This window comes from Nyctibius grandis, chromosome 4 (genome assembly GCF_013368605.1).
Source record: "Nyctibius grandis isolate bNycGra1 chromosome 4, bNycGra1.pri, whole genome shotgun sequence".
NCBI classification, from domain to species: Eukaryota; Metazoa; Chordata; class Aves; order Nyctibiiformes; family Nyctibiidae; genus Nyctibius; species Nyctibius grandis.
Window position 1 is genome coordinate 11,131,513 of NC_090661.1, and position 22,140 is coordinate 11,153,652.

At 37.4% G+C, this 22,140-nt stretch overlaps 1 protein-coding gene across 4 annotated transcripts in view; it reads left to right on the forward strand.

Moving 5' to 3' along the window:
• GALNT18 (polypeptide N-acetylgalactosaminyltransferase 18) overlaps positions 1-22,140 on the forward strand; it is a 253,855-nt gene that overhangs the window by 110,836 nt on the left and 120,879 nt on the right. For all 4 annotated transcript variants that reach the window (XM_068399285.1, XM_068399289.1, XM_068399286.1 and 1 more), the window contains exon 4: positions 5,997-6,163. In XM_068399285.1, the coding sequence (XP_068255386.1) occupies positions 5,997-6,163 (167 nt within the window). The remainder of the gene's footprint in view (positions 1-5,996; positions 6,164-22,140) is intronic.

Sequence of the window (22,140 nt, forward strand, 5' to 3'; positions counted from 1 at the left end):
TTGTTTTGGACAGAAGTCCTAAAATTACCAAATTATTCAGCATTCTTGTTAAATATGTAATGTTTAATTTGGTCATATTTCCTGCTCTCTTTTACTCATCTCTCTACCTTTGATTCTTCTTTTTCTTGTCTCACTTTTGCCTGCCTTCAAACTGAGTCATAGCCGTGGTGTGTACTGCCTGTGTGGCCACCCTCTGTGATTCTGATCTGTGCTTCAGTTTGTCCTGTCTAAATGTAGCTCCTCAAATGGCTGCTCTAGAAGTATTTAATATCACTAGCAGTGATATCAAATCAGCTGCAGTCTCCAAGCTGCTATAATAACCTAAGTTAATAATGATGTACACTTGTTGGTTTTGATCTTCCCCATTGTCTCCTTTAACTGAAAGAAGATGCAATGCAGTAATCTGCATTCTCGCTGTCCCTCTAGTTTTCTCTCTCTCAGTCTCTTTTTAATGTGTCATAACATGTGAATGTTCTTTCACTTGGCATACATTTACACTAAAACATACTCAGAATAATCCCTGGCATAATGCTGTGAGAGGCTAACAATTTTTGGCCAAATAGCTATACAGAATTTTTCTCATGTTTATCCAAAAATGAGTTTTATTGAGATCATCAACTCCCAGCTTACTGTTTTTATTGCTTTACTCAGAGAAAGTTCTTAGGTTTAAGTACCAAAAAGAAAATGGACCTTTATTTTATAATTTTATCGACGTGAATGGCTTTTATTAAAAGAAGTGGAGAATCAATCTGCTACAATTAAATCTATGCTGTAAGATGCTTAGGAGACCAAGAACTAATCCCTCTTGTGTTACAGCCTTGGACTTCATCTCCATATTTATCAACTTCCCTGCCTGTTATCTAATCTTTCCTTATTACAATTTTTGTGTTTGTTTTTAGGGATTGGTGCTAGAAGAAAAAAAAAAAGCCGTTTGCTTATAGTTATATGGTAACTCTATATTCATATTCCTCACACGATTTTAGGCCTGCCTTTGCTCTCTTGTAATAGAAGATCATAACTATAAACGAAGATTTCTACATTTTCAGCAAAAATACTGTCTTGCTGGTTATCATTCTGTTCTAATAGATTGCAATCCTCAGAGATCAAGAAAAAAGCCTTTTTTTAGATGTTATTCAGTGCCCACTGTGTTAACATAGTTCAATTAACACTTAAAATACTGATAATAGCAAAAGCGAAAATGAAGAATGATCACAAAATGAAATTATAAACATAAGTAGTTGAGCTGAAATTCTTACAAGACTCAGTCTTTTGCAAGCGTTTTAGTGCTATTTATTTAATTTATGCCAGAATGGGATCTGTTTTCCTCCCATACATCTTGAACTTCCATTTGCCATTTTGGCCGATGACAAAATGTTACCAGATCTTGAAGAAAGTACAATTCTGTTTCTGCTTGTGCTTCTGAGAAATTCTTATTCTGTTGGAACTAAAGCTCCCTCCCACATATGTTCTTAAAACAATACCTTAACCCCAAATGTTTTAGTAATATGCTTTATAGCATCTTGTATTTAAAAAAAAAGATGTGGAATAGATGACATCATTTAGTGTGTCCTGTTGCCTTTGTTGGCACCATGTAACTCATGGTGAAAGGTTCTCAAAAATTGCAGACAATAATTCTTTTTCATAATTTATATACATATTTGTAGAAGGTCTCAGAGATAAGTTATTAATACAGGAAATCATTCTTGCTGTGTTGTTCTTACTGCATAGTTATGCTAAACTTATTTTCATGTGACTGGCTCAATTGTCTTATCACAATGCATGTATTCTAGAGGAATATAATTTTCTTGTGGACAAATATTTGAGAGAAGATTCATAATGTATGCCCTCCTCCATTTACCAGAGTTGTGCTTGAAATAGAACACCACGAGTTTTTTTAAATTTCTGGTAACCATGACAACTGTTACTTTGGTGTTATTAGCCCAATGTAATTTAGCAGAGTAGGTTCCTAGAGGTAATTTTTTTAGCTACATTGGGATGACTGGGATAATATTTAGAATTTATATTTAAAAATAATTTACTCATAATACTGAAATGTGATCTATAATTTGTGGATTTGTTTTTTTAGCGAGAGCCTCACTTTGCAGAGGGGCAGGTTAGGGGTCTTGTCCGAGGCAGAGCTGTCATTGAAACTTGTACGTTGCTGGTTGCCACGCAACCGTTCAATTCTTAGGCCTTAATGGATCTAAGATATTGATCCATACTGTTTCCTCCCTTTTTGCCCCTTCAGCATGTTTTATACACATATACACGTGCCCTTTCTCTGTAGCTATTTCTTCTTCATTCCTAGAATTATGGGATTTTATTCCTTATAAAACTTGGCCTAAAGAGGAAGACAGACGTAATTGTGAACCTGCTCAAGTGCTCTGCATTCTGTGCATGATCTGAGGTGTGTGGGTTTAATTCTAATTTGTTTAAATAAAAAAGTAGATAATTTTTATTGTCATCACCTGATATGAAAAACAATGTAGGCAGAAAAATGCATTTTTAAAAAACTCTACACATGTTGAAAAAGAAGTGAATTCAAGCTGGAACTAAAGATGATAAATGAATCTGAATGGAAAAAAGAAAACATGAACTCAGTTTAGGATTGTAGCCTCATTGAAAATGAATCCATTTGAAAAGACTAAAGAAATTAGACACAACTGGAGCCTAACTGTTCTCTTGTATCATATACAGTCATCTTTTAATGTATAGTGGGGCAAAAAGGGGAGTCAGATGACATTTGTGGCATTAAACACTTTTTTCTTGTACAAGGTGCTAGATAATGGAAAATCTTGTCCCGTGTGATCTAATTTGAAAAGATGTAAATGAATGCAGGTAGGAAACCCAATACAAATAATTACCTTTGAATGGATGGATGACATGTCAGAAGCAGAGATTTTGTTTGAACATTTCAGTTTATGCATGGATTTATGGTAGGGCAGCAGTGTTTTGGGGGCTGGTTTTGTCATCTGGAACATTTTTGGAATATAGTTTGTCGCTAATTTCTTACAAAACTATATTTTACATATATCTGAACATCAGCTTAATTGACAGAGGAGAAAAAAAAAAAAGAGGAAGTAACTTCTTTGAACTATTTTCAGTACATTTTCATTGCTATTTAAAATATTTTCCCAAATCACTGTGTTGCTCTTTATCAAATAGCTGACATATCTTACCATTTTTGCTAGAGTTTCATTTTTATCTTCTTTGTACATCAGTATTGCTGAGGGTGACAAATACTACTGTGCCTAAGCTAGACAGCTAAAAGATAGATTGTCTGTAACTTTGTTTGTTGGACCATTTTATATCTCTCTGCATTTTGGCTGCAAGTGAATCACTAAAATAACAGGCTTTGTACGTTCTTTACAGGCTAATACTGAAAATTATTTCAGTATGTTTAAATCTGTTAACTAGTTGTAGTGTGCTTTAAGCCCAATTTTCAAAACTTGGATAAAATTTCAATTATTACATGAAACAGAAATGTGCTAGCTTTATAAAGGTGTACAGGAGAATAGAATTTTTTTAGTAATTTCTCATTATACCTGTGCAAATTTGTACATCTAACTTGTGTAGGAGATGACATCCACAAAGTAATAGTATCCAGATTGCATATGGTATTTCTTTTGTCAATGCAGAATGGCATGCACATGCACACACACCGTGTGCCATGAACAGGTCTGTTCTTCAAGGAGCTGAATTTGTAATGGAGCATCTTTTGGAAAACTGGGAGGTTAAGTATTTAAAAATGTAGTGTGATCATAAGTACAAAGCACCTGCTTTTAAAGGCCAGGTATAGAAGATGTCCAAATGTGAGCCTTTTTGTGAGAATCTGATTTTCAAAGAGTAGTGAAACTTTATTACAAGTCATCTTTAATGAATTGGCATTCACTTTAAAGACAAAAAAAGCGGGGGGGGATTGATTGTAAATGACACAATGACACTTCCACAAGATGCTACATATGATCTGCTGTCCAAAAAAAAAAAAAAAAGTGACATGCTTTTAGCTCTCCTGAAACTCTCCTGAAAGCTTCAAAGAAAACTTTTCAGTCTGTTGCTTAAAGCTGAAAGCTCTCTTAGCAGTGAAAATAGGGGAGTAACACACCAATAGAAATACAAACTGGTTTTGGAAAGTAAGTTTTGGTTTGTTACGCTGCCAAAAGACCAAGCCACAAGTGAGAACTGGTAAATCCAAACACCATTTTAATTGTTTCTCTCTTGTATTGATGCCATGGAACAAAAAGCTGTGGACCTCTGCGAACAGGTTGCTTGTTTGTTTCTGAAAGATGAATGAACTAGCTTATTGAAAAATATAGTGTGCGCCTTTTAAGTCTTAAACTGTTGTCGTTACTTTTTCAAGACTGTGTTTTCTGGTTTATGTCTATATAATTCTTTCACATGGTGACAGAGAGAAAAGGACCTAAAATATTAAATAACTTCTTTACTGTGCTTTCCATCAATTTCAAACTGATGACTGAGTTGAGAAAATTGGTTGGCCAGCTGAATTTTGAATATCGTATGTATCTCCTTGTTCTTGGATGTCACGTGTCCTGCGCACTGACTCTTTTCAGAAGCTTTAAAAATATACATGTAAATTCATCATCTTGATTGAACTTATTTTTTGTGCAATATCCAGCATGTGAAGAGGAATGCTTTTGAGATACTCCTCTGTATTTGTGGAGTCTATATATTAAAATACAAAATCCAAAAAAAAGCTCTGCTTTCTCTTTGAACTGAAGAACAATTTAGTTGAGGAGTCGTATTCAAGCATGATTTAAAAATTCTGAATCCATTCATGCTTTCTGTATGCTAAACATCAGCTGTTAGTAAAACTTTCCACAGCTTTCAGGAGTTCCTGGGTGTAGTGAATCTAGGCGTCTTGAGAGAAGACAGCCACTTCAGTGTTGTCAGGAGGCAGAGAGGAGCATTAACATCAATCATTTCCATCTACAGAGCCTATCTAGAAATGATGCCTGGGTCAGCCTGTGGCCTAATTGCATCCTAGTAAATAGTTTCAGATCTGAGAAAAAGGTAGAATTAACTGTTGTTCAGAAACATTCCATTAAAATACTAAAAGTTGCAGAGAAAAGTAATTACTTTTACTTAACTTGTGGCTTTATTAAAAAAGCAAACATTTTGCTGACATTTTAAAAGATAGACATTGGTAAAAGGGCTTTCTGTTCTTCATAAAATTACAAAATTTGAATTCCTTTTTTAATTGAAGGAGGGAAAAAACCAATAAAACATTAAGGAACTTCGAAGTTGTGGGCAACACTTCCATGCTGCTGTTTGCATAAGCAAATTGGAATGTGGCTAAAATACATATTTTTTTAAAAGCACAGGAAAATCCATCAGGTTACAAGAGTATTCCTCATTCTGATTAAACCTCTTGACTGAGCTTACAGATAAGTTTTCCATCCTTTTACCTGTTTTTCTGGCTACGCTGTCTGTCTTAGCTTTTGTAGCAGGATGTTCCTTGGAGCTGGATCTTTTACTGTGTTATTACTGAGTTGAGAAAGAAGCCCCTGATTTTGACTGAGATAGGTGGTAGATTCTGTAGCAAAAATAATTAACATGGCTATTAAGAAGATGCTTTTTAAAGTAAGGGACTAACTCTGTTTATTCCTGTCTGCACTATCCAGAAAGACATTGTGAACAACTGCTGTTGGAAGCTGCATTTAAACAAGAGTTCTGCATTTGGTTCACAAACTAATTTTCAGTATTTTGGGCCTCAGGTGGAAAAGTGAGCTTACTGTAGGCCTTGGTTGCACAGGCAGATTCAGGAGACTGTTTTCAGGGATTCCTTTTTTTAGATACTAATTCATCTGGTTCTTGTCTGTATGTGCTCTGAACAAGTATGGGGACCTTCTGATCCACGCCTGCAAAAGCTCTCTTATCCCTCTTATGGCTGGGGATAGATTTCTCTGAAGCAGTGTGTATTGACATCATGACTTCCAACAGTTCATATAATTTTTTTTTTTCACCTTTTTCTTCAGGTGCAGAAACCTTACATTTCCTGACAAGCTTCCTGAGGTCAGCATTGTATTCATATTTGTTAATGAAGCGCTCTCGGTGATTCTGCGCTCCATCCATTCAGCCATTGATCGGACTCCTGCTCACCTGCTCAAAGAGATTATTTTAGTTGATGATAACAGTAATAATGGTAAGAGGTTTTGGTTCTTTTGTTTTGTTTTGTTTTGTTCCCCTAGAGGTTGGATCATACATGAGGATCCTTGAATTCTTGCTGCTGCTTGTACCATTGGCATTTCAAATGTTCTCTATATTTTCTCCCTTCTTCATCCCATAGTCTTGCTGGGCTGTCTTCAAATATGCACAAGTGGGCCATGTTAAAAAGAATATGTACAAAGATAGGATGCTGTTTCCATATGTGTAAGGTGTCTGGTAAGCAGAATATTGAGTGTAACAATAGATTAGAGACCTAAGAAGTTTTACTCTTAGTACTTTAGAGTGCTTTCAAGATTATATGCTTTCTATGCTCTTCCTGTTTCAGTTGTATGATTGCATGTGTGTACTCACTTTCTCTGTTGTATAAAACATCTTTCTGTGTTTCTGAGACATCTCCTTTAGATTTCTGGTTCTCTGCTCTCCTCATTGGCAGCATTTACATTGCTGCTTTCCTACTGTCTGTACTTAGATTTTGCTCTCTGTGCTCTGAAGGACTGGACTGCCCATGTCTGATTGTTCAGTGCTTGCCTAGGGGTTTGTCAATGAGGCTGTGCTGGGAATTATTTACAAGTCTTATTTTCTGGCAACTTTAGCAATGAAATTTTAATAAGCACAGGATGCTGAACTTAAAGAAAAATTTTGCTCTTCTGGGGGGTTAGTTCTGAACTCCTAACATGCAAGGCAAATCTGAATTTTTCCTGTTGAAGGAAAATGCTGAACAAAGCACTTCTCTTATCCTCGCTATCATTACAGCTGTTATGTGATCCCTGTAGCTAGATGCTGTGACTTGCTGCTGATCATAAGTGTATCTCAGATTTGTGCAGAAAATAAATGTATTGGGAAACAAGTAAAGTTCCCCACCCCAGGCTATGCACTTCATTGTCTCCTCTTCTGCTGACTATCCATGAAGGAAAAAGTAAAATCCTGACTTTTTAAAGTACACACAAAACCCAACAACTTGACGTAGGCTTATGTCAAATCTAAATCCAGTCCCAGTGAATAATGTTATATTTAGAGTTACCTAAGGCTGACCAAGCTTTTCTTGAAGCACCTACTCATGGAACAGTGTGGGTAAATTGGCATGCAGGACTTACGAGTTGTTATTCTTAGATTATGGCGCAATTTATAGTGTAGCAATGTGATGAAATAAAAAATCACATGAAACAATAAACTATGAGCAGAGTAAAACCAAAATCAACATGTGTTCACACACATATATGTGATTCAGAAATATCTTGTGAACTGAGGTAGACTTTTGATTTCCTTCAGCATGTAGTTCAGTTATTTGATGTGGTTTTACTGATGCACTCTTGCTGGCCGTAATTTTTACCCACTCCCTGATGCAATACATGGCAGTTTGATAGGAAAAAAAAATAAATTGAAATCCAGCTTTGATTGGTGGACTTGGGCTCTGGAATGTGTTTGTAGAAATTAATTCCCGCATCTTTCAAACAGGTGCAGTTAATGTGATGCCGAGAGCTTAATGAATCTCTATGGCTATTGGTGCTGCAGGGCCTGAGGCCTCTGGATGTGGAAGAACTGTCCACAAGGCAGCCATAGAAGAAGAAAAATAGTCTGTCTGAAAAAAAGAGGTTTCTAGAGTTTGAGTCTGATTTTCTGTAATTTACAGGCAGTGGGCACATTGCAGAGCAATGTCAGAAACATCAGTGTTTCTGAGAGCCTGTCATCATTGTGACGAGCTCACTAACAAATACACTTTGCACTGTGCTCTATGGGCTTGTCAAAATTATTCTTTTTCATTATTTCTTACCTGAAATAGATAAGAAATCACAGGAACCACTTAATCTTTCAGGAAGGCCTGTTCAATCACATTTTGTGTAAGTACCAGTATTGGTAGTGTACAGTATCATATTTTTATAGTTGGCTGTGCCTTTTATTCAGGCTTTCCTTTCTTACCTGCCAGTGCTGTAAATCCTTAGGTTCCTGGCCCCAAACAGGAGGACAGAAATTGAGAGGAAGGTAACCTTTGATTTGGCTGTCTTGGCTTGGTGTTACACGTCATTGTATACAAAATCACGCTGTGCCGAGTGATACTTAATCTCCCAGAAAAATTCATCTCTCTCCAGGATTTTCTGCTACTTCTCTAACCCCTTCTCTGGCATCTCTTCCCTGCAGTAGTGTCCTGGTTTGGCCTAAACCAGGCCGATTTTCCTTTCCCTTTCCCTCTGGGGGGAGGCGGGGGGATAACAGAGGGCATCTGCCGCAGGTTTAATAGCCAGCCCAGCTTTAAACCGTGACAGATTAGGTTCCTACAGTCCTCTTTACCCCATAATGTATGCTGAAGACGTGGTAATAGGCATCCATTTGGAGAGGATGGATGTTTGGTAGGAAAGGGAGCAATTGTAAAGATGATTTATGGGCTTTTCTATTATTAGTTTGAATCCTGAAATATTTATTTTACAATTTACTTTTGCTTTTACAATATTCTATTTTGATTTTTTTTCTCCCTTCTAGCATTGCTGAAACTAATCCTTTATATTTAGTGTCATTCTGTGTTTTTGTTAGTAGCTCTTTAGCTTGCTAGTGTTGCTGCTTGTAAGATAAGTGGGTTACTCTGGGTTTCCCTGTAATGTTACCTGAGGGGACAAAAGCTTGTTTTGTGCTTGCATCTGGCTCCAGACTCTGCTTCTTGCAGAGACCTGTCAGAATCCTAATAATAAGCGGTATGTTTACTCTCAGGCTTTCGCCAGGGATGGCAACTTTTATAATTCGATGGAAGATTTTTTTTTTTCCTGTGATGCCATACCCACGGATTTCGCAGGCAAGAAACATCACACTGGGGGAAGTGACTAGAAAGAAGTGAGAACAGCGATCAGACAGAGTGCAAATGAACACGTGTTTTATTTCAATCTCTTGCGCTGTTTGATTGGATTCACATAACATAGTGGTTTAAAATAAAAGCAGATAGAATGACTGGCACTGTAGGAGGGAACCAATATTTCCTGCTTCTGAGGAGAAGCAATATACTGGTAAGCTGGTATAAATTCTTGCTGGGAGCCATATTCTGAATCTAGTAACGAATGCTTGAATTCATCCCTAATTTCGGTAGAGCTCTGTTTCAGAAAAGAGCAGTGGAAGAAGTAGTTGCTTTATAAAATTCCAGAAGGCTGATTTCACAAACCATATATTCAAGTGTATGGCCAAAGTCTGTACATTTTTATTGAACAATATAAGATATAGTATTTCATTTCATGCACTTCAGGGTATGTCAAGCAACTTATCTATGACTTTCTCTAAACCTCAGTGCAGTTTTTCAAGTTCCCAATTATGTTTCAGGAGACCTCAGTTAATCTCTTTGTGAAGTTTCCCTTTTTTTAAATGAATGTTTCAAGTTAGGAAACTGAAAATGCCAGTATGTGCCATTTATAAGCAGAAAATAGATTTAACAGGTCCCAAAATTTTGATCCTTTATTTTAATACAGCCATTTGCGTGGCTTAATGTGTGTATTTCACCATACCATCTTTTCCAGTGGAATTCTGATAAGCATAACACTGAAATGTTTCATATATGCTGTTAGGTACATTAGTATTAAAACTTAATTTAATCGAAGGTTAAAAAAAAAGCGCTTTTTGGTGACTGCCTGTGTGCTGTATAATGAGAACAAAAGATTTATTAGAAAACCCCAATCAGTGGGGGTTATCAGTGGTGTTCATTTGGGTCTCATTCTCATTGGTGTGGAAGGGAGCAACTGCACTGATTTCAGCTGTTTTACTGTAGTTTGAATTGCCATCTGTCAGATCAGAATCTTTCCCATCCTCCTCAGGAATGCTGTTTGCTTTTCAGAGATAATATATTCATTAGTTTATAACTTGGCAATAAAATAATTTATTCATTTTTGCCTTCAGAAGTTAGCAGAGTTTTCCAGCTGACTCAGTGCAATCAAGGAGAGGGACTTGCAGAGAAGAGCTTTAAAAAAATTTCGAGTGACCATGCCTACTGATTAATTAGACCTCAGAAGTGTATTTAGAAAAAGCATTGCCTGAGCTGAAGACTACTGGAATAGTGTTTTATTCGCTCTCTGGTTTGTTGCATCCTGCCGTCTGGGGACAGGGTGGTGACCTTCTGTACCACTAGAGTCCTGTCTCAGCTTTTGAGTCTTTTTGCTGACATTGAGTCCCGCTGCATTATGAAGCACCTCTTGAAGATATTTTAAGATGATTCGAAGTCTCTCTAAAAAAACTCATTGTGAGCCATGATGTGTTCAGCTTCGTGGGGAGGCAGCATGCATTAATGTGTCCAGAGTATGCCTTACAAAATTTTATATTATAGCAATGATAGTCATAGTCCTCTATGACTTTTTTTTTGTCTTAAAGTTAGTAATAAATGTTGCAATAGAGGCTCAGATTTCATAACGTTTCTTCCTTTTTCTTTGAATCTTTACTTATGAATGAAATATTCTAACGTGTTCAGTTTAACGATTCTCATTTTGCCCTGAGATTTCCATGAATACAGCTATTGAATTGCAGTAATAATGCTGGAGATCACAGGATGCTAATTTTATGACTTGCAGTGTTGAAGAGAATGAGCACAGACTGGTAGAAAGTGGGTCAGATGCAACTGTATCACCTTTGAGAGATTTGCGACATTGTCCTCAAAACACTGAATAAAAAGAAGCTTTTCAAAAAGCATCCAGAGCTTTTCATTAGAGAGGTATATTTCTTCTTTGGTTCGTTTTAAGAGATATTTGGGAATAGAAGATTGTCTGATTTTTTTTTTTCTTTACAAAAGCAGTGATGAATAAACCTCAAAAGTACTGTTCAAATGCATGCTAGATTTCATATTACAGCGTAATTTGAAGATGGCTTACTTGTAGACCAGACAACTACGAATGTTAATTGCAAAAACCTATTAATAGCAATCTTCTACGGAAAACTTCAGGACTTGCTGTCCTTCTGTTTGGCTTCTTGTTCTTTTCTTACCTCAATGCCAGCAAAATTCAAAGGCACGTAAAAACATATAAAAACAAGAAAAAAGCCAAACTTTATTCAAACCTGCATTCACTTTTGGGCCATGGTTTATGCATTGTGAAGACTTTACTTTATCTGTCTGGATTCATTCCCCTCATTAGGTAAAGGTCTTGATGCTGAAATCCTTGTTATTGCACAGTCTTTACACAAGCAAACTTTCATGTAAATCCCTGCCAACACTACTGAAAGAGGGTCATGTAATGCTAGTTAGGAATCAGATGCTAAAAAGCATGTATTTATGTATAGTCTAGTAAATCTCTCTCCATTGTAGATTTGAGAACAATGTTAGCTGTTGTTACAGACTATGCATTTTATTTGCATAGTAACATTTAGCACTGAAACTTGAATAAATTAAGACAATTCTTTGAGCATATGTTTACTGCTACATGTTCTGTGCCGATGCTAGGACTGCAATGAGGTGTGTCTTGGCTTGTGTGTCAGCTACTGTGGGTGCATCTGAAAATATGTACAAAGAAAATAACCAGAAGCAAAACATAGTCCACTGGCCATCTGTTTCAGCAGTCAGCAGAAGTTTGCAGAATGAGAAATGTTGTTCTTATTCTGAGGTGTATATGGACACTTTGGTTCATGTCCCAATGATAGCTGGCCATGCAGCTCAAAACTCTTGTGGAAAAAATTAAGAACCACTAATGTAAATGGACTGTGGGATTTTTATAAGGACAGTAGGTGTGATGACGTATTTGCTTCCAGCTTTAAAGGGAAGAGGTTGAGGAGTAGGATATAAAAAGGAAGTGAGTAATAGAGCAGAAAAGAGATGGACACTGCCGATGAAGAAGGTTATCTGTCCCAACTATTCTTGCCCCTCTTTTGCTTTGCTTTATCACTCTTCACACCTTTTTCTCCTCCTGTGTTCATTCCTTCTTTTTTCATTCAGGGGTGGTCTATATCCTTAGTCTTTATTCCCTCAGTCCACTTTCCTTTTCCTAATTCCACCCTGGCAGCCTGCTCTTCTCAGATGTTTGCTTCCTCACACCCATTCCAGACACCTCATCCTTCTTTATATGAGCTTGTGTCATTCAGTCAGGGTCTCAATTTTCCATGTTCTCAAATTCCAGTGTACCCACCCCTCTTATCTCCTCCCTATCTCCTCCACCCCAGTATTTGCTGCTCTTTCTCACAAACTGCACGCCTGTGTTTTTCCCATCTCATCATTCAGCTCCCTGTTGCCTTTAGCCACATTAATTAAACTCCTGCCTGCCTGATTCCTCCATCCCTCCCTCCCTTCCTTTTTCCCCCATCAGAATCTGCTCCTTCCTTCGTTGCGTATTTTTATCATTCTCTCGTTTTTGTCCTTTTTCTCTCTGATGCCTCTCAGACATGTTTTTCCGTTTGCTTTTGCGTTCATTTAAAAATAAGTACGTTGTATTCTTTTAGATCAGTGTTTCTAACTCACACATCTTCGGATGAACTCCATGCTGCCTCAGACTCAAATGTTGACTTGCATTCAGTCACACATGGGGCTGGGGATAGCATCACTTGCTGGAGGCAAGACTCTGATTTTTGTAGCATTGTAATTATAGTTGTATGAAAGCTGTTTGATAACCAGCATACAGTTTGCTTTGTTTTGTAATAAGAACCGTCACATTCTCTATTTTTTATGATCGATGTGGAAGGTCCATAGCCTTCGTTTTCTGCAAGGTTAGGAAAGTTCCAGCGCCGTGAGAGTGAGGTGGGTCTGCCAGACCACTGCAGCCAAAGTGCGGCTCTTCTGGTGCATCCCAGAGAACTCACACATCTGTCGGACCATTTGCCTCTCTGGAAGCGTGTGCTGAGCAGGTGTTTGCAGTGACAAAGTGGCCTTTCAAAAGAACAGTTATTTTAATAATCTGCAATATAGTATAGTTCAGTCTCTGTGTAAGGTTGCAAAAGCAAAATTTCAATGTGTGTGCAAGCAGATAGCATAACCTCTGTCCACATCAGGGGTCATCAGTGGGCAGCAGAGCTTTTATTGCAGTCTCCTGACATCTGAGTTTTTGATTCAAATGTTCATCTAATACTATGAGCTGAGTCTTCCCTAGCCAGCCATTGTTGAAAGTTAATATGTGGTCATCTTATCTTTTATTCCATCCACAAGGTAATTTAACTCATTCAGTCCTAATATGCTTGCTGTGTTGCAATCTAATAAATACCTTTTTCTATGTCAGGTTCGGTACAGCAAGTCCAGGAGGACTGAGCAGCCGCTTCTAAAACCAGCATTTTCCATACTTGCAGTGTAATGTAGGCAGCAGAATAGAGAAAAAGTTCTTTTATGCAACTCCAAACCTTATCACCAGATAATTCTTTTTTTTTTTTTTTCCTAATAAGACAAGCCCATTGCCATTAAACTAAGTTTTAAGATTGGAATAACAATATACCTGATTTCAGTGTGGGAGGAACTAATTTAAATGTCATCTCAGCGATATCTACATGCCATATTTAATCCTAATGGAAGGTAATAAAGTGGAGTATCTGAGCTACAATGTAGGAAGTGCTGAAAAACTGGAGCTAGGAAACAAAGTCCAGGGATGATTTCAGCTGCAGTTTTACAGCTTTCTTATATCTTCCCTTTTTTTCTATAGCAAATGAAACTGAAAGCTATACTGGCATTTTTTCATTGCGGTTTAGTTTTAGCTTGAATGCCATTGTGCCAATACATACTATGTATCTATTTCATGTATGCTGTGTACCCTATATATGCCAAGTAGCGCAATGCTCAGTGAGTGTTTTCTTGTTCTTCATCCCCGTGTCTGTTCTGCCATCCTCTAATGACACAATCCTCAGTGTGAGCACAGGCATACGTGCTCTCAGGTTGCTGATCATATCAAAGCCCAATACAGCTGAAGTTTCTAGGTGATGATAAATAGCTGCACATTGGCACTTCGGAATCTTTCAGAAGAATGATTTGGGCCAGCTTATAGGAAATACCATCACCTGTGTCAGGTGTGATTCAGAAACCATATGTGGCCCACAGCGTTAAAGACTGCAGTCAAATTCAGTAAGAACAAGCTAGTTTTAAGCTCTTTTGGTGGCAATGAGGAATTCACCCCATGTGCATTGGAAGTGCTGTGGCCTGGTGGCATCCTGACTATAAGAATGCCAGCGTATAAACGCTGCCTTCTCAGTACTGTCACTGTGATTTTAGCCTTAAAATTAATTACTAGAGACCTCTGAGAAATTGCTTGGTTGAAAAACCTTTTTCTTTTTTCAATTTTTTTTCCCTCTCATGTTTGTGGGATTATTTTGCCTTCAAGAATGCTTCAATGGTTTCCCTTGATAACGTTCTCAAACACATCTCACTAAATTTAAGTAGAGGCCACATATATAGATTCAGTGCAGTGACAAACAGTCATGTACAGCTTTTGAGAGAAGTACCGATATCTGTTGATGTCAGTAAGGTAACTCTGGTTTGATCAGATCGTTTCCTTTTGACATCTTTTCCTGTAAAGTATCCAGAGATCTCCTTGCATCCAGTAGAATTTGTAATTGAGATATTCTAATAATATAATTATTAGAATGTAATACAAGCTGTTAAGAGCCTGAATGACTTTTTAAAGGATTTCTTTCTCTTTCCTTAGCAAGAGAATGGTACTTATAATTGCTAGAGTTTGACAGGGGTGGGGAAGATACTCCGTAGTGTTAGGCAAAGGAGTTAAAAGATTGTTTCCTATATAAAGTAAGAAATACAAATTACCTTTTAAATGAACTTTATTAAAATTTACCTTTTCTTCCTAACCTAAGCATACTTTTCTTAAAAAGAAACTAATGCTGATTTCTTAACTTAAACTGGTGGTGAAACTTCCTGCCAGAGCTGATGATTTCAAACACTTCAACTTCCTTGTGATAGAACCTGAAAATTCTTAATATGCTGGAGGGTCCAAGACATGATAAGACGTTTGCCTAAGGAAATATTCAAGGGTGTTGAGTGTATCACCAAATTATAAAAATCAATTAGTAAAAATATATGAATAAATTAAGACTATTCTATGTTCACCCAATAGGCATACATGAAAACACATGTATGCGCATTGCTAGATGTTTTAAAGACATTGTGGAACCTACTGTAAGTCCTAAAGTTGAAATACAGAACCTTTTATCAAAGGATATTTGAATTCTTGTTGTGCATAAAAAAATTAATACGTGTTGGTATTTCTTTTGGCATACTTTTTCTGTAGATATTCTTGGCATTTCAATTTTGAAAGTGTTCTCCAAGTATATTGATTGACCAAATTTTAAATAATTTGACTTCACTCGTTCACTGTTAATTATTTGTGGGGCTCTTACTCAAATGATGTTCTTTCCTTTTGTACTGGAAAAAGTAACGTATTTTAACTAGTATGCTTCAAGTAGCTGACTGGGAAGCTTTGGGGAAGCTCTGTTTAAAACTTTATGGAAACTGTGATGAAACTAGACATAAAAGCTAAAATTTCTATTTACGATGATGGAATTAACATGGGAAAAATGAAGACTTAGAGGTTAGGCTGTGAGAGAGTGAATATTTCTGCTTGTTTTTCCCCACTCAGTTTCTTTGGAAAAGGTGTTTTGTTTTTCTTGGGCCTCCATAACCGGAGTCCTTGTTAACACCACTTACTGAAAGTCTGTTTTGAGAGTCTGGGTAGAGAGAAATATAAATGTGAGTCTATATGGAAGGAGATAGAGGTTATATGCTAAAACCTCACCCTTCATGTTCTTTATGATCTTCACAAATGTCTAGAAGTCTGTTAGTTTTTTGAGTAAGTTCTGCAACCTACTTCCTACAGGACAGAGCAAATCTTGCTCTCCTGGCAGTCTGATAGGTGATGACTTCTGACTGGGGGACCTGCAAGGAGTTGTAGTCCCCATTAGCCTCCTGCCACAGCTCTATGGCATTTTGCAATGGAATTTGCAAATAAACCAATGATTTTTTTTAATATTAGTTTCCCTTCACGTGTACTCTGAGAAAAATGGTAGATGCTCCAAAGCTTTCTCACAGATGTTTTTGATGCCAACTAAAAGGACAGTTTGCCTTTCATTAAATTTAACAGGGTTTGTCTGCACTGCAGTGTAAACTCTCCAATAAATGATTTAGAATCATGATGAATGCTAAATAATATGGCAGCATGAATCATTGTTGTTTCCATTTGGCAGCAGAGAATATCTTGATGGAATTTGCTAAGTGCTCTCAGTTCTCTGAAGATAGGTTTCTGTCGTCTGCTGCATTGTTCCTTTGCTCCTGACTGACACACTCCTTTGGCCCAATGCCTGTCTAATCATTGTTTAATGTTTCAAAAGCTGCCATCTTCTATTTGAGGCAGTCTTTTCAAGCAGTACAAATACCAGCAGATTTGCATACAGTAGAAATAATTGGAAAAATAAAGTTAAAAAAACTCCAAAACACAAGAAAATTAGATGCAAGCAGCATTAATGCTTTATGAAGCTGAAAAAAATACAATATACCTAATTGAATTATGGTGAAGTTTTAGGAAGCTTAATGATATTTCTATGGGTAAATACATTGTCTATCAGTTTTACATGCTATGGAATGATTATTCCTCCTGACCTATTGCCTCTAATCTCAATCTTTGCTCATGTGCACAAAGTGGAAAGAGAACAACAAGGTCTTCTAAAATGGAAAACAAGTTGACAACTCCTGTGCCAGCAAATAAACAATGATTTCTATTTTTTATTACCATGAACAAGTGCAATGTCAGTACCTGAAAAATGTACTTACATCCCCATGTCAAGTAAGTGACTATGTCTCCCTGCCTTGTAGTATTATTACTACTGTATGAGCAACAAGTGTAAAATATTTCCCTGTAGCCTGCTTCTTACATGAAATGTCTAGGATTACTTTTTAGTGATATTTGTGCCCTTGAAACTTCTTTGTGCCTTTGAAAATCAGTTTTGAACATGCAAGTGAAACTGTGTAGCACTGGGTCTGGTTTTGTGTTCTCTCATCAGATGTCTCCGTTTCCAAAGGAACATTTCTTCTCTTTACCTGTTTCCCACATACACAAATAGATAAAGCTTAAGGAATACCGTGGCAAAAGTTGTGTGACCGTGTGTATGGTTTACATCTCACACGCAGGATCTTACGTACTGAGACTAGCCCTGATGTGAGACAAAACATATTCCACAAATAGCATTAATTTTTATTGATGCTATTTGTGCTGCACAGCGTTGTATAGAAGGGCGAGAACTGAATGAGGATGTGCTGTGACAACATCTGGAATGCCTTGTGTCCAAGATGGGTTCTTGCTGAGTCTATCAAATTGTCTTCTCTGGGAAGACTGTCTCCAAGATGCGGGAAGCTGGACAACTGCTAGACACCAAAGGTTCTCATTCAGCTAGGAATAAATCTTATGGCAGATCAACTTAAAGCATTAGTCCAATGTTAGAAAAGAGATTTGAGGAAAGCTTTTTCACTAGAAATTGAGCAGAGAGGTTAGGAATTCGTAGTTGTTGTTTACCAGCATCTCTAGCAAACTGGAGAGATTGAGAGAGACAAGGAAGAAGGCAGTAGGCAGAAGCGATGCAATGTGCTTTCATATCAGAGGGGAATGATTTAGCTATAGTATAGCCAAGAAAAAAGGTAGGCCATGTAAAAGAAAGGGAGATTTTATGACTGAGAAACAAATCCTTGTCCATAATTTCCTTCTCCTGGTGAGCCCAAAGACTACATAAGGGCGAGAAAAACACTTGTCAAGTTTATTTTGCCTTTTTTTTTGTCTAGGTCTGCACATTGCTAGACCTATCTGGAGTAAGTAGTGGATGACTTTTGAAATTTTCATCTGGTCTGTCTCTTTGCTTCAGCAATTCTGTCTTCCAGAAGAGAAGAACAGCAGAAAATAATGAAGTTACAGGAAACCTCAATGGCTTGGTAAAAAGAGCATCATCACATGTGGACATAGATGGTGTTCCAGGAGAATGATCACATAGATCATAGGAAGAGAAGCGTGTCAGATGAAGTAAGAGAATTTGCACTTTAGTTTTATCCTACAAGCCTGAAAAGATCAGTTGTTATACAGGGATATGGCAGTACTTTACAGGTTGGCTGGTATTCAGTTGATCCTGAAATGTAGCAGTATTTTATGCAACTCTGACTAAACTTTCACTGATCCACTCTTCTCTTGACTTCACATATGAAATCTGAGTAAGTGGAGCTATTATTGTATGTCCCAGTTGGAGCTCTGGAAAGAGTTTGATAGCAGGCAATATTGGTAGTTCATATCCTTGAAAATACATTGAGCATGTGAAGTACTTTGTCTTTCTCTCTTAGATGGTCCTACAACAGCCTGGAATACTCTACAAAGCTTCAGGCATCATGCAGGCATGAGCACTTCAGCAGAAGACAGATCAGTAAATCCAGTTTAAGGCAGTCAAAATTACCATTTAACTGCACACTGTAGAATTGGATTTTCTGTTGGTTTTGCAGATGTACATTCATAATCCCTGAAGTGAGAATGGTACAATAATTGTAGTGTTCAGGCTTCTATCACAGACAGCTATTTTTAAGTTGTAGTGTGCTGCCTTTCTCAAAATGATGCTGAGATTAAACTAGGCATGATACCAAATCTAAAGAACAAGATTAGATACATGAAAGCTATCAGTTGAAAATTATTCTCAAAAATGGAAAGGGAAAAAGGAGGATATTCTTTTACTTAAAAAGTTTTGGGGTTTGTTTTACCTTTTTTTTTTTTTTTCCAATAGGGAGAGCTTTTTTACCCTTTGCTTATGTCAGCACTACACCTTTACCAAATGTCTAAAGCTTTTGGGTTTTTTTTTTAGTTTAAGGGCTGATCTTGAAAGGTGTTGACTGTCTCCTTGGACTTCCTTTTGCATTAATAGGTTGTGTTCTACAGTGTGGTGTAGGTTCTTTCTTGTGACATAGAAAAATACTATCCATGAAGTTGTATAATTAGTCCAAAGAGTGTTACCACAAAAGGAAGGAAATCCAATTCTTCGGTGATGTTAGGTCGCTGCAGAAGCTCACGTGTCCCACCTCCTCAAATTAGAAATGGTTCATCATTAAAAGAAAGAGTTGTCTTCCCAAATGGATGTAACTGGAACCTCTGTGCTCCTGTCAGTTCATATCAGAAGTTTCAGATCCTTCGATCTCCCATCTGAGGGACTGGCCTATGGAGACTACCAGGAAGATGAATGCAAAACTAAGCCTCAGTCACTTTCAGAGATAAGTATTTCTTGCTGCATGCTCAGCATAGGTTAGCCATGTCCAATATTTGTTCTTTTTAGCACTCTTTTAATAAGGCACAAAAATTGGGAAGTCCAGGGTGTGTTAAAATATCTAAAAAAAAAACCTCAGAGGAGGTGAGTTAATAAAATGGTCTGTTAAACTAACCTTCATTTTATGGCCCTAAACTGGGAACACTGAGAGAGGAGACTTAGTTACAATAAAATGGATAAAAGGGTCTAATCAGCTTTCCTTATAATGGAAAGTGCCCTAGAAAAATACGCCTGTTGCATCAGAATGTATCAAACTGAGTTTAATCAACTGTGGATTACTGCACAATAGCTCCATCAGCTTTAGGTCAGGAAGAAAGAAAGCAGAGGGATTATTTAGTAGAACTGTGAAAAAAGATGTATGTGCAATAGTTCATTTGACTTCCTGGGACTGGATTATCAAAGTTATCAAAGTAACAAAAAAACAGCGGTGTGTGATTTGTATCTCTCACACAGGATCTTGTGTGCTGAGACTTAGCCCTGATATGACAAAACGTATTGCACAAATTGCATTAATTTTCATGGGACTGCACAGTGTTGTATACACCCCTTGGTTCAGAGATCATATACGGTATTTTCTCGAAAAATGCAAAGTGCTCTGGGTGGACTATCCTCTGCTGCACTGCTACCCTGACTGACTTTCGTCTTTTTATTAGAGCAGTCATGGGGGTGATTCATTTAATCCAGAACAATGATCCCTTAATTTATACCAGATATAGCCTGAGTTAGCAAATCTGTATGCTGGAGATGGATTTTATTGCAAATAAGTTTCAGGCCACACTCAGAAACTTTTCATCGCAGCAGGTTACTTTGGTTATCAGAGCAAAGTTTTCTGCTGGCTTAACTTCCCCTACCTACCCATCTCCAGTTGAACTAAGTGGATTTCTGATTCTGGTAATTTTGAAACATTCCTATCAGTGTGAAAAATGCATTTCTGTCTGTGCCATATGTACCCATTACAGCAGAAATTCCTGTGATTCATGTAACTGGCTGTGATAGGGGAAAAGTGTTTTCCCTGCTTTTGTATTATATTTTTAATGTTTGATACCATTTTCAGTATCAGGTAGCTACCTGTGTAATCAGTTATCTGTTCAATAGTTTCCTGACTAAAAAAAGGCCCATAAAACATCAGTAAGTATAAAATAAATATGTTCCTATTTTTTAAGGGATTCTTTTAGAAATGGAAGGGCGTTCGTTGTGAATTTTGGATAATTTGCTTAAAGATATTGTTGAAATTGAGGGGTAAACTCTCTCTGCATTATCCTGTTAACAGCAGAACCCTTGTTGACATAAGCTTCAGCCCAAGGGCTCAGTAGCATCCCAAAAGGGGCTTTACTAGTGACAGCTGAGAAATACACAAATTATATAGAATAAATAGCCAGCTTTAAAGGGAGTGTTGAACAGATTCTTGGCCTGGCACTTCTTCATTTCCAAAAATTCCACTGTAGGTACTGTACAGTAATCTTGAGTACCTGCATGGCTGCCTAATAATTCTGTGTTTCTTTGGTAGTACGACGCACCACCTATGCTCTGTCTAGTATTCTTTTGGAAAAATTTAGTAGATTTCTCTATAAATATTCTGCAACATGTACTTTAATACAATTCTGCTTCCAGCTGTTCGTCTCCCTGAGGAGACAAAAATTTATGTTGTTTCATTGGGTGAGCTGCCTACTGAGTGAAGTTTAAGCGCACAGGAGTAGGTGGGACATGCCTCTGGAGCAGGAGGACCAGGAGTGCTAAGGGACAGATCTACACTGTGCACACTGCTTGGAATAGGTGAGCCTTCCCGGGGCAGGGAGGGGTGATGACGGATAGCTGTTGTGGCCATGCAGGATATTCCTTCCTTTCTCCGTAGGAAATAAATGCCTCTCCAACATGTGCCAAATCACAGTTCTGCTGAAGAAGGCTCGAAGAATTATGCTGCTTGCTCAGGTCTGTACCTGGAGTCAGTTTCCAGGCTCCTCAGTGTGTTTATTTGGCATTTCTCTTCATAAACTCATTTGCTATTGTGCTGGTCCTGACACAAATGCGAAAATGGGAACAAATCTGCTCAAGACAATCTCAAATAAATTCAGTCCCCTTTTGAAAAGTATCTAACCCTTTTAATTGTCCTGCTTTGTTCATTAGGGACTGAACACTGTGTGGCCCTAATCATAAAGCCTAACTAATTGCTTACATCCAATTGTGTATATTTGTAATAGATTGTAAGCCTGATTCAGTTGTGTGATTTATATTATTTTATGCGATATCACATGGAAACAGTGAGGTACTCCTTGGTTAAGGTGCCGTTTAGCAGTTAGACTTGTAATGGATCCCATCCTCCTTAATGCCATTATATTCACTGAAAATATTTACATCATATGGTATCATAATTCACGAATAGGAGCATCAATGTCTTGACTTCCATAAACATAGTGCTAGTTTACCACAGATGTGGTATACACATGAAAAAAAAATCCAAGGGACTTTAAGTACTGTGACAACTGCCTGGAATATTTATTAGACAAGCTACAGAGTCTTGTCACCCTATTCCTTTTCACATAATGGAGAATAATTGAAATAACCAAATTATTTTTTATCTGAAAGGGAAATCAATGAAAATCACAAAACAGCTGTAGACTTTTTTGTCTGAGATGGTAGATCAGTTTCATTCTTAGTTAGCTGGTTTTAGTAGTTTTTAATTTTTATGGGCTGCAAAATATTTTTCCCTGAATCAGTTATGTCCGTGGTGTGATTTGATGTATTTTT